The sequence below is a fragment of the Gopherus evgoodei genome, chromosome 7 (assembly GCF_007399415.2).
Source record: "Gopherus evgoodei ecotype Sinaloan lineage chromosome 7, rGopEvg1_v1.p, whole genome shotgun sequence".
Taxonomy (NCBI): domain Eukaryota; kingdom Metazoa; phylum Chordata; order Testudines; family Testudinidae; genus Gopherus; species Gopherus evgoodei.
This window is the reverse complement of record NC_044328.1, coordinates 99,060,360-99,074,019: the sequence shown is the minus strand read 5'-3', so window position 1 is coordinate 99,074,019 and position 13,660 is coordinate 99,060,360. Positions and strand designations below refer to the sequence as shown.

Sequence of the window (13,660 nt, the reverse complement as noted above, 5' to 3'; positions counted from 1 at the left end):
CCCTCCCATATAACAAGTCAAAGGCAGCCTAGGAATATACAGTGGCAAGACTGTCACCCTGTTTAGTGGTTAAGATTTGCATTTGCCTATTAACGGGAAATAAGGAGTTTCATGCCCCACCCAGCCATTGTCCCTACCTCCATAAGGGAGGCTAGGCACCACAGTCTGAGAAAGTGCTTTGCCCTAGCTAAGATACTCTGCTAGATAGAATCTCATTGTCTTTGTGCATCCTCTATAGGCAGCTGGAGAGAGGGATGCCAAATTAAAGAAACTACCAAGCCTTGATTCCACATGAATTATTTTACTTGCATCAGATACTGAGCCAGATGAACATTGGCAGAGAGCATTCAGCTTGGTCGGTGAAGTCACCATGGCACTGACAGACATGGTATCTGTTGTATTTGCTAACCCTTGTGGTCATCCCCAGTAGATCAAGATAATGTGACTATCACTCATAACATTGTGCAATAATTCTAGCTTAGAAAAGTGTGTCGTCGTGTTAGCAGCCAGTACTAGTTACTCTTAAAACAGAAGCCCCAGTATTGATTACATTCATCCCTTCTCCCCCACCACCAATAAAGCCTTTTTGGTGCAAGTGGATATTACTGCCAGTGTGAGTTTCCACTGAGACCTGAAAGATTCAGATGCTCTGCTCAAACAGACCCACTAGCAATGTATAAATTCTGATTTTCTTCTCCAGGAATCCTTCCTCCACATGTGTTCATCCCAAGCCTTAAGCAAGAACAACCACGACACCATAGGTCACTGCTATGTTCACTCAATATCAAGTTTTGTTGCCCTGATAATCGTTACATTTACCAGGATTCTCTATTAACAGAAGCTAAACTTTTTTTCCTGGACATTTTTATTAGAGCCTGTCCAGCTATTACATTGGTATTTGCACATTAAATAAGGCACATTTGAATAGCTGCATCAGCAGTAATTTTTTTAAATACATAAGTACTGTCCTGTCTTCCTGTTCACAACCAGAATATATTCATAAAGTGCATGGGGAAAACATAGTTCTGTGAACAGCAGAATGAGAACAAGTCCAGTGCCATTTGCAGTTCCTTGGGAAGAGACATCTTGGTCCTGGAATAGAGAGTCACCCCACAGATCGCCAATCCATGCCAGTTCCATCAGGCTCCATAGTGACTCCTGGCTCCTGAAGGACTGCAGACCAAGAAACCCATGAGGCTTAACATATAACCACACTGGCAAGTCAAGTACCTATACACCTTACTGGGAAATACACAGGATTATAGCCACTAAACATTAAGTCATTGGTTGTAGACCATACTGGCTCTTGGATTCCAGTAAAGTTGCAGATAGCACCTTGGTGACAAGAACAAATTCCCAAAAGCAGAACTACTAGATGGATACCCAGAGTCACTGCTTTTGGAATGTCATCCAAAAGACACCCCAGCTCTTTACTGAATTCTGCCCAGAGAAATGCAGCATTGACTCTGGAAGTAGCACAATCCATGCTTAATTTTCCATGTATGTTTTTCAGATGTATTTGCATGGTCCTGAAAAGGTTAAAATCTAAAGGCAAGTCTGAGGAGTAGGACTGGCCTCTTTCTTTGCCATGAGAGAGGCACTGTTTCCAGTTTCCTAAAAGAAACCATTACACTTAGCCTAGAAGGCTAGTTCAACATGAGGTTTAAATTAACTCAAGTACAGTAACTGCATCCAAACAAGTTTAACTTTCTTATCCCTAGAACAGAAAGTGATTCCCATCAATTCATTTCACCTTTAGTTATGAATATGGAAATTGGTCACTCAAGAACCCCATTCCCCTAAAAAAAGCAGTTTGTGTTCTTTCCAAATCAGATAACAGAGTTGGAGGCCAGGAGAGAGGGACTTATCTCTACTTACTCTGCAGGCTATATGTTGCCACTGGATCCAGCATTATTTTCTGAGGGAGGATAATAAAGTTCTGGGACCACTTGTTAGTGAATGGCAATAGGTCACCATCAGAAGTAATACTGGCACTTGGAGCATCTTCTGGGCTGCCTTCCTCTTCAGTCAGCTCACAAGTGCAGAGAGGGCAGCTAGGGGGTGTAACACCAGGTCCTCGGGGAAGTGAGTCCTTTTCATTCTTCAGGTAGCTTCTCAGTGCTCCACTGTGATGAAGGGGTCGTTCACGTGACCAAGCCCAATGGGATGGCTCCTTTGACATTATCTAGATCAGAAGAATATAGACAAACCAATTTTTTTCCTTGCCACTGAACCTTTCTGGATTCACTTAAATTGTATTCAGTAAGATTTAAAACTCAGCATGATTTTGTCATATCTAGTCCTTTTAGTGCATAGGGCAGGGGTGGTCAAACCATGGCTCGTGAGCCACATGCAGCTCTTTTACAGTTAAAGTGCAGCTTGTGGAGCGCCCCCCCCACCCTCCACCTACCAGACTGTGTGAGGGGGAGCTTGGGACCTCTGCCTTGCAGTGGGGTGGTGGGATAGGGACTTTTACCTAGCAGAGAGGTTGGGGCTGAAGCCCTAAGCCCCAGCAGGTGCATCCCGGCTCTTGAACTTCAGAAGATTGTTGTATGCAACTCAGAGGGTCAGTAAGTTTGGCCACCCTGGTATGGGGCTTCAATGACACTAAGAACTACAGTGTAGCATCTGAACATTCTCCCACAGATTTATCTATCAGACATATTTATCTATCAGACATATTTATTGAGATAAGAATGATTTGATCATAATTAAAGCTAGACTAGCAACTGCTAATTAATGTTGGCGGGGAAGACATTTGCAGAGGGTAAAGGTTGTGACTATTCAGTAGAATCCTCAGTGGTGACCCAAGAATTTTTAAACTTAAGTATGGATTCTGTACTAAGAGTACTGGCTTGAAAATCCTAGAGACTGAGATTTTATTTAATTTCTGAGGAATAGCTAGACAAATGCACCCACTACAATATTCCTGACCTTCCTAGTGTGCTAGTAGGGACACTTATCCTCCCATGGTCAGTTCAGGCCTTAACCCTTTATCGGAACTGGATTTGCATAGACTATTGATTCTAGTGACCATTAATGTGCTAGCCATAGCCCCAGTATTACAAGGATGTAGAAATATGTCAGCCATGGCTAACCTCATCACAACAGCGCCGGCTGACCACTGCTCGGTAGTTCATTTTAGCCCAGAAGCCATCCCTCAGTTTTAAGAACTGTGGGAACAGCTGCCGCCAGTTGTCACCAAGGGCCCAGGGAAAGATCTCATACTTGTAATCCTCTTCATCTTCCTCCATGTCATTAGCCAAGTACCTGCATCAGGAAAATGGGGCAAAACAGGCTACGTCCATCTAACCAGGGCTTCTCAGAAGCACGCAGCCTAGGAAGTTGTATGGTACAGCCTGGAATTGTTATAGCAGCTTTCAGTGTAGCAAGTGTTAAGCCTTAACGATCCAGCATTACATTGTATAAAAGAGAGTGTTCTAAGCCACAGAACTATAGCATAAGAGGCTTTTGCAAATCACTCGTTTGCAAGTAAGGCCAATTGTGTTTAGGTGCATACAATAGCTTGTGGGTTTTTCCTATAGGTGCACAAAACTACAAGTGAAGTATGTTGTGAGAGAACTTGTTTACAACATAAAACAGTAGATACCAATTCTATTTCAATATTCTATTAGAGATGTATAGTTTGCAAGCTGATGTGATTAGTTTGGGATTGGACTGATGCTGTGTTTGCCCTTAAAGGGAATAATTCTCATTCCCACCAACATAGCTCTACACCACTCTGATAGAGTAAAGTATCCTCACAAGTGGGTCCATAGCCAGAACCGCTTTAGAGTAAGAATCAGGCCTCAAGTGTCCATGCAGTACATTCAGCTGCAGGTGTCATACTTAAAACCTTAGTACGTGAAGAAGGGATTGAAGAGCAACCCATAGAGGCCTCTCCTGCTACTAGATCATGGTGGCAATGGAGTTCACTCGCAAACATTGTGGAAGATTTCTGCAACTCCTGACTTCTGAAATGGTAACTGTAAGAGCCCGGGCATAGACCTGGACACCACTGCGGTAGGCACTGTACAAACAGAATAAAATGTTCCTTAACCATAAAGGGAGAAAGGACACAAGTATGACTTTGGGATCCCTGCATCCAGACCATGTAATTAAAATTAATCAGGATCCCACTGATTTGTGTTTTACCATCATTAGATTCTTGAAACACAACGTTAAAAAAATATCCACTAGCCTCTACCCAATAATGAAGTCTTATATTAGTGTTAGAGGGAAATCCTTTGAAATCATCTACTTAAACTAACGTGAAACACTGCAATTAAATTGTGCTTTTCCCAACTGCGGGACAATTATGGCTGATCAGTATGGCATGGGGAATTTTTTAGGGGGTAGGTGCAGAGAGGTTTAAGTTGGGTATAACTTCTTCGGATACTGGTGTGTGTACTGTGGACCTAGATGCTATTAAACTATACTCCTAATGGCCATTCCTCCTGCCAAACCATTTGGTGCCATGGACTAGGTAACCTGGCTGGTCTGCTGCATTCTGCTGTCTATGAATTATTTATATGGTGGGATCTTTACAGACTGGGATCACAAGGTTAAGAGCTACAAGGTACTTACAGAGCAGTGAAAAGGTTCATCCGTGTGTATTCACTAATATGCAGGCCAGCACGTTTGAAGTAAGTCAGAGTCATGGCTAGAAGATACTAAACAAGAGTTACCTTTAATAGACCCAGTTCTGGATCAGAAGAAACAAAATATGTTCTATCTAGTTTTTAAGTTTAAAAACAAAAAGAAATCAAGCCATAAGAGGAGAGAGTGAAGAAAGGAAGCACTTTCGTGGAGGCTTGCTAATTATTTGTATTATCATAGCCCTTAGGGGCCCCAGTCATGGACCAAGACCCCATTATGCTAGTCCCTGTGCAAACACAGAACAAAGCTTCCAAATACAAGACAAGAGACAACAGATGGATACAGACGAGTGTACAAGGAAACAATGAGACAGTGTTGGTCAGCACGTTAAGGAGTGGTCTATACACACCAATTAACTAACTGCAGGCAAAAAAAAATTTCCCGTAAGCTTCATGGCAGAGGAGTTTTTAAGGAGAAATATGAAGGTGGACAGAGTTAGTCCCGCAGACATTTATAGTGAGCTTCTCCCAAGCATGATGGGCAGCACAGGAGAAAGCATATGACAGTTTAGGACTATAGTTCATTTGAATGCAACATCTATAGAATCCCAAGGTCCTTTACTAGAGTGACAGCCATCAGAAGTCAGACTGAGTGTCTATTTTAAGCAGTGCTTAATCTGTGCCAAAGCTGAGCCCCGGCACCTTGAGGCTTGGCAGTTTATAGCCCCGACACTTCTGGGCTTACTGCATCAGTTATTAATGTAATAAAAAAAAATTGCTTGAGCCCCAGCACCGCTTTCATTACAAATTAAGCACTAGTTCTAAGATCATTACCACTCCCTACAGTTTTCCCAAGGGCTAAAGCCTTGTGCTTTGTCTCAGCCTAGAAGGGGATTTACGGAAAGTTTGAAGAAAAGTGATGGAATCATTTGAGTTATGAATGCAAAAATATCAGTCTTCAGTAGGGATGAGGCCCTGGCTCTTGCTTTAAAGTTTGGTTTATAAGTTAGAGATACTGCATAAGAGTCAAAAAGTGCAAGTCATTAAATTACTGTACATTGCTATTTAGAAAGGTTGTTATAGGGAAGTTGAAGGGAAGTAAGGAAGTTGGAGCATAAGGGACATACCTTATCTGAAATCTTGTAGCATACATCCATAGACAAGAACTCTTGTACCAAGTCATCCTCTGGTAAAGGGAAGAAAAAGTAAGGCAGCTGTATTTAGTTGTTTCATATTGTTCAGTGATTGTTGCTTTCAGAATATGAGTAATGTTTCCCACTGTAGCAATGGTGGAATCTTTACAAGAACCTCTCTAGAATGACCTGCCTAGGTAGTTTATAGTATGAATTTAGAACATGGTTCCAACACTGTTCTCAGACAAGAGACTTTCACAGTTTGTGGTCAAAGAAACTTGCCGGAACTCTACTAAATATAGCAGCATAAACATAGCTGTAGCTAGCAGTGCCATACTCGCAGAGTGGACAAAGTCTAGACTTCCATCAAAATATTCCATTTCTAAAATGGAATTTTAAATACTTTGCACTTATGACACTTTGTTCAAGGTTCTCAGAGCACTTTAGAACATGGTATCATCCAACATTTACAGGTGGAGACAAGGGAATTAAGTCAAAGATTTTTTTTTTTGAGAAACCCATATTTCCTTACTCCCCATACTGTGTGCTAAACACAGATAACATTCCCCTTTTGTAAGCAGCTATCAACCTGAACAGTCAAATTATCAACTTGAATCCTCCAGATCATTTAAAATTTATCTTGGATACAAAACTTATCTTATCATAGACAGTTAAAAATACCTCTTCCCTGCAATTCCCTATTTGGGTTTACTGCCAGTTGGTCACCACAGTCTTATCCAGCCTTGGGAACCCATTCCGAATACACAGTACAATTTTGTATACCATATTTTGTCTAAACTGTATATCCCAAGATGCTGGACAGTTTGAATGACTGGTCTAGTCTCCTACCCAGTAGGAGGAAGAAGGCCTCTTGTTCTTCCCGCTGTAGATGGAATGGAGGTCGCTGCATGCTTTTCAGCACTGCTATGGAATGCTCTCTCTCAGGGATTCGCATCCTGCTACGCGCTCCAATGCCCTTTGTGCTGTTGTGATGTGGTCTCATGTTCCCTGGCTTCACCCCAGTGGTGACCACAGGAGGGACATGGGAAATACTTTGAGTATGCCTCATTTTTTTTACTGATATTAGTGGAGGCTCAGGGGCTTTTCTGCAATGGAAAAGGATTAAGAAGTAGAATTAACAGAATTGGTAATTCAATACGAAGCTCTTTCAGTAAAGGTTACCATTTCCAAAACAAGCCTGAATCAGTAGCAATCAAGAGCTGTTACCATATGATGGCTGTCTGGTGGCCTGTGAGATATGAGTTTCACAAAACCAATAACTAATAACTATCCACTGGGAAGTGGACTAAGACCCATCACAACTGAAGTTGGACAGCTGCCTTCATTGCAACTCAAAGGTTAAAGGCTGACTGTGCCACAGATTGAGTACCCTTCTTCTCTAGAGGCAGGCTTAAGGCACGGTGGGACCCAGTCAGAGCATTGTGAGACAGTTTGTACTGCTACTGCCCATGTTGCACCTGTTCTAGAGATACAGCAGTAACTTGCATTTCCACAATTGTCAAATTGTCACACCCACCAGCACCAGGAAAAAAAAAATTTAAAGAACTGACCAATCCAGTTTCACTGTCCAAGCTGAGTAAACTTTTTTTTTAAAAAGGAAAAGCAAATCAGGTTTAAAAAAAATGAAGGTCTCAATTTTTACAAGATCCTAATGGCTGCAGGTGTTGAACCTTAAAGGGGCCTGGTTTTCAGAAAGCACAGAGCACCTACTCTCTGAAAAATCAGGCCCCCTTAAGGTGTCTCAAGTTCAGCACCTGCAGTCATTAAGATCTTGTACAAATTGAGATATTTGATTTAAAAACTATGATTTTTTCTTTATATTCATTTATCAAGATAAAGTTAGCTGCAAGAGAAATGGAAAGAAAAATACCTCCACAATGAAAATAAGTCAGTAGTTTAATAAATACAGAAAAGCCAAGAAAATAATGGTCCTTCTGCTGGCTTTTCAAAATTACTGCTCATTATACATCCAATGCTGAAGCACAAGACTGTATCAATTTGCATTTTTTTTGTTTGTTAATGCAGAATATCCTGCCTTCACCCACACTATGCCAGTGTGGAACTCCCTGACCCATGAGATACATGGTGCTGACTCGTATAAATCTAAAGAAAAAGCTTAACTTGTTTTATAGCTCCTGTTACTATGTTTTAAATCACTCCTACAATACTTTGGACTTGCGAAGAGCCTTTTGGACTGTGGTAAATGCGTGCTAAAGTGTTGGCAATCTAAACATTTAACTGTTTTTAAAAATAAAAGTTTTAACTATTTAACTGTGCATATGGGATGGGAAGAAAGGAGGCATACAATAATACCTGTTAAATTTAAAAGGATAAAGTCAGCAGGGATAGCTGAAAATGGAACTGTGTAATTAATCATGCTAAAGACACATTAATCATCAGTGCCTTAAAGCCTTCCAAAATACCAGTTTAGACCTCTGAATTACCATTTAAAATTCCCTGTACAACACACACTCAGACAGTTACTTGTTTTAGGGTGAAGAGTAGGTGTTAAGACACTGTCAAATCTGTTATTGTAGATTAGGCTCTGAACTCCTCCCCTCCTTTTTAATCCATTTGCAGAACTATGGTCCCACCAACTCAAAAAAGATACTTCCGATACCCTTTTCTAACTCAATAACTAATTTACACACTGAACAATACAAGAGTCAGGATTACTGTAGACAGTGAGAAAATAATATAAAACTTTCACAAAGGAGATATGTTTTCTCGTTTCCTTTTAAGGTGTTTGCCCTTGTCCTACACTTGTCTATGAATGCATTTAGCTAGAATACCCACATTGAAGTACTTTAACAAGTAATACAAGACTACATTTTGGAAGAGGAATATTATTCTGTCAGATCTACTATGAGGGGACAGAATCTCAAATTACCTCATGTTTAATTTCCACTTGCTTTCCATCCCTAAAACCTTGTCAGGGTCCCACATCTTTGTTCAGCTTGTTTTTCTAGGGCCTCCCCCCAACTTCATCAACCATTTCCTCACTTTCCTCCTACCTCCACTTCCCCCCAAAAGAGCCTTTTATCAAGAAAAGCACAGTTTAAGTTTAGTGGTCTCTTCCTAGCAAGTGGTAAATAAAATTAAACCGGAAAACAGGATTTAAAATTTGTTCTAGAGTCTAAACAATTTGTTCCTACACAAGCTGGACGGATTTTTTTTTTGCCTCCATTTGACCATTCAGAAAATATTTTTAACAATCTCACCAAAATATTAATATGTAGGTATTCCATTACCTCTTAAAGTCCATTCCTCACAGGAGGCAATGAAAAAGAACATTTATAGAGAGAAAATACTTATTCAACAGCAAGATTAATCAGCTCTCTACCACACAGACCTTCCCTGACTGCTGACCACATATTGTATGTAATATTCTTCAAGAATTAATTTTAATTAGTGAATTACCACCAGTCTAGATAATTAAAACAGCATTGGGTAAGAGGGATCATTTCTCTCTCTCTTTGGGGACATGGGGCAGAAGACAGGCAATTGTCTGAAATGTAGATTGAATTCCCCCATTTAAAAGGTTTCCTTTCCTAGAGTGGTTGTCAAATCCAACACACTAGTTTTCTTCTCTCCTATCCCCACCCTATTTTTCATCTGTAAAAGCATCCTCCTAACCTTTAATGTAAGAATAATCCAAAGAATATAACTAATTAACCTTAAAGTTCCCAGAATCACTTTCAGGGACACACTATTAAAACAGTTTGATGGTCTAATCCTTGCATCTTTTTTTTTTTTTAGCATTATATACATTTCTGAAGACAGCTGGAATATCAAATAATTTCTAAGTGACCAAAATGCCTCCATGCAGGATATCACTTGGTAGTTCTACTACTATGAATTCAGATCCTGCAACTCTGAAACAATCAAGCAGTACATGTTGCCATTATATACTGTAGCCCTTTTCAAGTGCAAACACTATCCCGATTTTACAGATGAGGAAAAAACTGGGGCACAGAGATGTGAAGCAACTTTGCTCCAAGTCTCAGAATAAGGTATGGAACTTGGGCATTCCAGTGCCTAGTTCTGTGTTCTAACCTCTAGTCAACAGTCCATTCCAGAGCTGGGAATAGAATGGAAGCCCTCTGCTTTAACAGATGGGCATGCTATCTAGCCACAGCCTAGCTAGCCATTTTAAGTACCTACTTAGACATACAACCTTCCCCACCCACTGCACTGGATTCATTTTTCAACACCTCAAATGAAGCAAAAGTGATCCATTTTCATATTTTTATGAACTATTGACTGTAGAGGTCACAACTGCCAGTTTTAGCAACCATGGTACCCAGTTTGGAATGACCTGGGGCCAATACCACATGGCAGTTTTGACCCAACACCTGGGCTTATTGGAATTAAAGCAAGTTTTGGGCTGTGCATGGACCTCAGGTTAATGCAACTGACAGAATTAGGGCAAAAAAGATTTTCACCTCAGATTTCAACATCTGGGCTTGTTTTGTGTTTGTTTTTTTAAGAACTAGACTAAAGTCAGATGAAACCCAGCCATTTTGGGGGCTTACAAACATCAAACAAAGGTTTAGGCTTATGGAGCTTTGTGGAGAGCCTAAGCCACCACATTAAATGGGGCAGATCTAATTCACAAAAAAAAAACAGCCTTTCAGGCAAATGTTGTAGGGTTCATAAGAATAGGGGAGGAAACAGTTTGCACAAACCAAGTCATCTGTATTTCACCCCTCAGCTTGACCCACTATCTCCCTAGTCTACACAGGGGCTATAAGAAGAGTATTTGGGGGTGGGAGGGGAGCCTTGGTGCCTTATTTCTCTCTCAGGGTAGGGGATTGATTGGGGATCTTACAACACACCCCAAATACACATACACAGGTACAGTGTTACCCCCTCAGTATATGTAGTGGAATTATATACAGGGGCATTTGACCTCCCCCATTACAGCTGGGGCAGGAAGACTGTAGGAGCAGCATTCTGGGGTTACCATTAACACCCCTCCAACCACCACCAGGTGCATTACTACCACATCAGTGCATGGGGCCACTACTACACACTCAGTATATCAGGTGACCCTCCCACACGCACCTTCGTGCCTCACTCATCCCCCGGGGATGGGGGGGGAGGGAAACATAAGGCACCATTTTGAGGAAGAACAAGGATTCCCTTTTCCAGTCAAATGAGCCTCCACTTCACCCCCCCCCCCCGTTTTAATACGGGGAATGGTTAATACCTATTACCCCGTTACCCATAGGGGCCATGGGGTGAGTGCGAAGGGAAAGGAGCGAGAAGCTGCTCCTCCCGTTATGGCCCCTCCCTACCAACTGCTTTTCCCGCCTTCCCCCCCTCACCTGAGCAGAGCAACCAAGCAGCGCGCACGCGCGCAGCAATCACGAAGGGGTAGTATCAACCTTACCCCGCCCACTTACCCACTCTTGGCTTCTATAGGCTCAACCCTGCCAGCTCTTAGCCAATCAGCGATGGGTAGACCAGCCTTTGCAAACTCCCGTCAATCAAAGAGCAGGACGTCAGAGGCGGGACTTCAGTCCCTATTAGCCCGTGGGGATGGGGGGAGGGGTGTTGCTGAGAGGCTAGGCTAGGCTACACATGATTCTGGGCTCCAGGAGGTCTATTTGAAGCCCACCCAACAACTCTCATTGTGTGTTTATTATAGGGTCACCTGCAAACATAACTTCCTATAGGAGCAGGTATATCAGGTCAAGCTGCCCCCATCCCACACTTAGTGCAACTGGGAGTCAAGACTCCTGGGTTTTACTGGATTCTGATAAGGTGTGTAGGAGCTATTCAGACCTTCAGTCAATAAGTCTCAAGGGATATTTATTATTGGGACACCTGTCAATATAACTTCCTATAGGAGCTTGTGTGTCAGAGTATGGTGAAATCAGCCCACATTTAGCACAACAGAGTCAGGACTCCTAGGTTACATTCCCAACTCACCATGTGACCCTAGTGTGTGGCAAGTCACATACCAGCCTGGACCTCCCATCCTTTGTCCAAATGTCCCTGTTATTTTGCAGTGGTGAGGGTGACAGCTAAAACAAAGTCTCATTGGGGCTCAGGAAGCACAACACATCAAGACCAATGCAATGACTAGATTATCAGACATAGTTGTGTGAGCTACAAAGCCTCAAGCTCCCTGCATAGCATGCACAGCTATGGTCTAGTCTAATACACACACAACTGCCAGCTTGTCAAAGTCCCCAACCTACCATACAGTTTAACAGAAAAAACTGCCATCCACTTCAACACACACACATATACATACATGTCATCCATTTTAAAGCACATATACCTGGCTTCCAGACAGTATTAAATACACACACACTTTCAGATTAACACACACATCCACCATTCAGTTTAGGACATGCAAAGAAACACCTGATGCCCAGTTTTACACACATACCTGCCATCCAATTTTACTTTACTTAAAATTCAGATTACAGTGCCCATCATACTGACCAATATTGTCTAATTGTTTCCTTGTACTGCCGTCTGCCCGTATCCATCCGTTGTCTCATATCTTATACTTAGATTGGAAGATCTTTGGAGCAGGCAGCATCTTTTTGTTCTGTTTGACAGTGCCTAGCGCAACGGGGTCCTGGTCCATGACTGGGGCTCCTAGGTGCTATAATAATAATACAGTAATAAATAAATAACCTGATGGAAGGCGTTTTCAAGGCCTGAAACACACTAGCCTGAAACACGCAGGCTATCAATTCTATGCACATGGGTTCAAATTTTATCTTAGTTCACAAGTGAAAAGATACCTTGATGCCTTATTTGGGTGCATTGCAAGCATATTTGTCAGTCACAGCTCAAGGGACCTCTGGACTGAAAAATCAGCGAGTTCTGTGGGATAAGACTGAGATGTATTGGCAAAACTGTGTGTAGCGGGAACAGGGGCCCAGCACTGTGGTGGTGGGTATAATTTGCTACCAAATTAGAACAGTGGCATTTTACACACCCACTTTTGAACTCACTTTGCACTGGTATAAAAGACTACACAAGTTGAAGGGCAGTGCAGAAACAAACTCCCAGACTAAAACAGCAGTATTGCAGAACCATCTTGAGATGCATTGGTTTGGCAGAGCTATGTGGTGAATCTGGGATTAGAAGGGTATTGCAGATCAGGAGAAATTAACTGTATAAGGGAAGTTTCCAGCAACTGTTCAAACCAGAACTCCAGGCATATGCCTTACTTTCTTGAGCACTAAATTGACTCACAAATAAAATGAGGCACTAGGTTGTTTGTTTTGCAATAGTTTTATTCAATAATAGCGTCACACAACTGCATTTAATTGAGTCAAATACATTCCCAGCCTGAAGGATTTTACTTGCAGGAAAGACTGAGCATCTCAGATACAGAAGTGTTCACTTTCTGATGCAAGTGAACAGTAAAGCAGAGTCAGATCTGTTACCATAGTGGCAGGGAGATGACAAATGCAGAATAGGGAGGATGCTTATTCTCTCTGATCTCTCTCTTTTGCATCTTAATGCTCTCAGGACTATAGCACATATTGCCTGGTGCAGCATATTTTTGACTTGTAGGAAATGTTAACAGTAAAATTTATGACTGATATCCAAGGATCTCATAGCATTATCTCATAGTATCCTTACCTTATGGTTTTACATCTGGAAAAACTAAGGCACACAGAGCTTACTTACCCAAGGTCACTCACATGGCAAGTCAGTGCCAGAGCTAGAAATGGAACCCCAAGAGTCCTGACTTCCAGCACCACTCTGCTCTAACCCACTAGACCCCACTGCCTTCCTAGAACTGGGAAAGAACCCGGCAGACATGGCTCCCACTCTTGTGCCCTATCCATTGTCCCATAGTGCCACCCTCACCCTGGACCTGAGGGACCCACTTCTCCCCTCGGGTAGAGCTGGCGGGGAGGTGACGAGAGG

General features: G+C 42.0%; 1 protein-coding gene across 2 annotated transcripts; it reads right to left on the bottom strand.

Annotated features, from left to right (window-relative positions):
* Positions 1-351: 351 nt before the first annotated feature.
* Positions 352-12,300, bottom strand: SPDYC (speedy/RINGO cell cycle regulator family member C). Of its 2 annotated transcripts, none has more exons than XM_030569419.1 (7): positions 12,212-12,300; positions 6,581-6,837; positions 5,726-5,784; positions 4,588-4,673; positions 3,099-3,270; positions 1,879-2,185; positions 352-1,173 (listed from the first exon to the last, which is right to left on the bottom strand). In XM_030569419.1, exons 2-7 carry the CDS (start codon positions 6,798-6,800, stop codon positions 1,106-1,108), a joined length of 912 nt encoding a protein of 303 aa, XP_030425279.1. In that variant the 5' UTR covers positions 6,801-6,837; positions 12,212-12,300; the 3' UTR covers positions 352-1,105. The 2 variants fall into 2 exon arrangements, with proteins under 2 accessions (XP_030425279.1, XP_030425278.1); XM_030569418.1 differs by lacking the exon at positions 12,212-12,300 and adding an exon at positions 11,083-11,133.
* Positions 12,301-13,660: the final 1,360 nt, after the last annotated feature.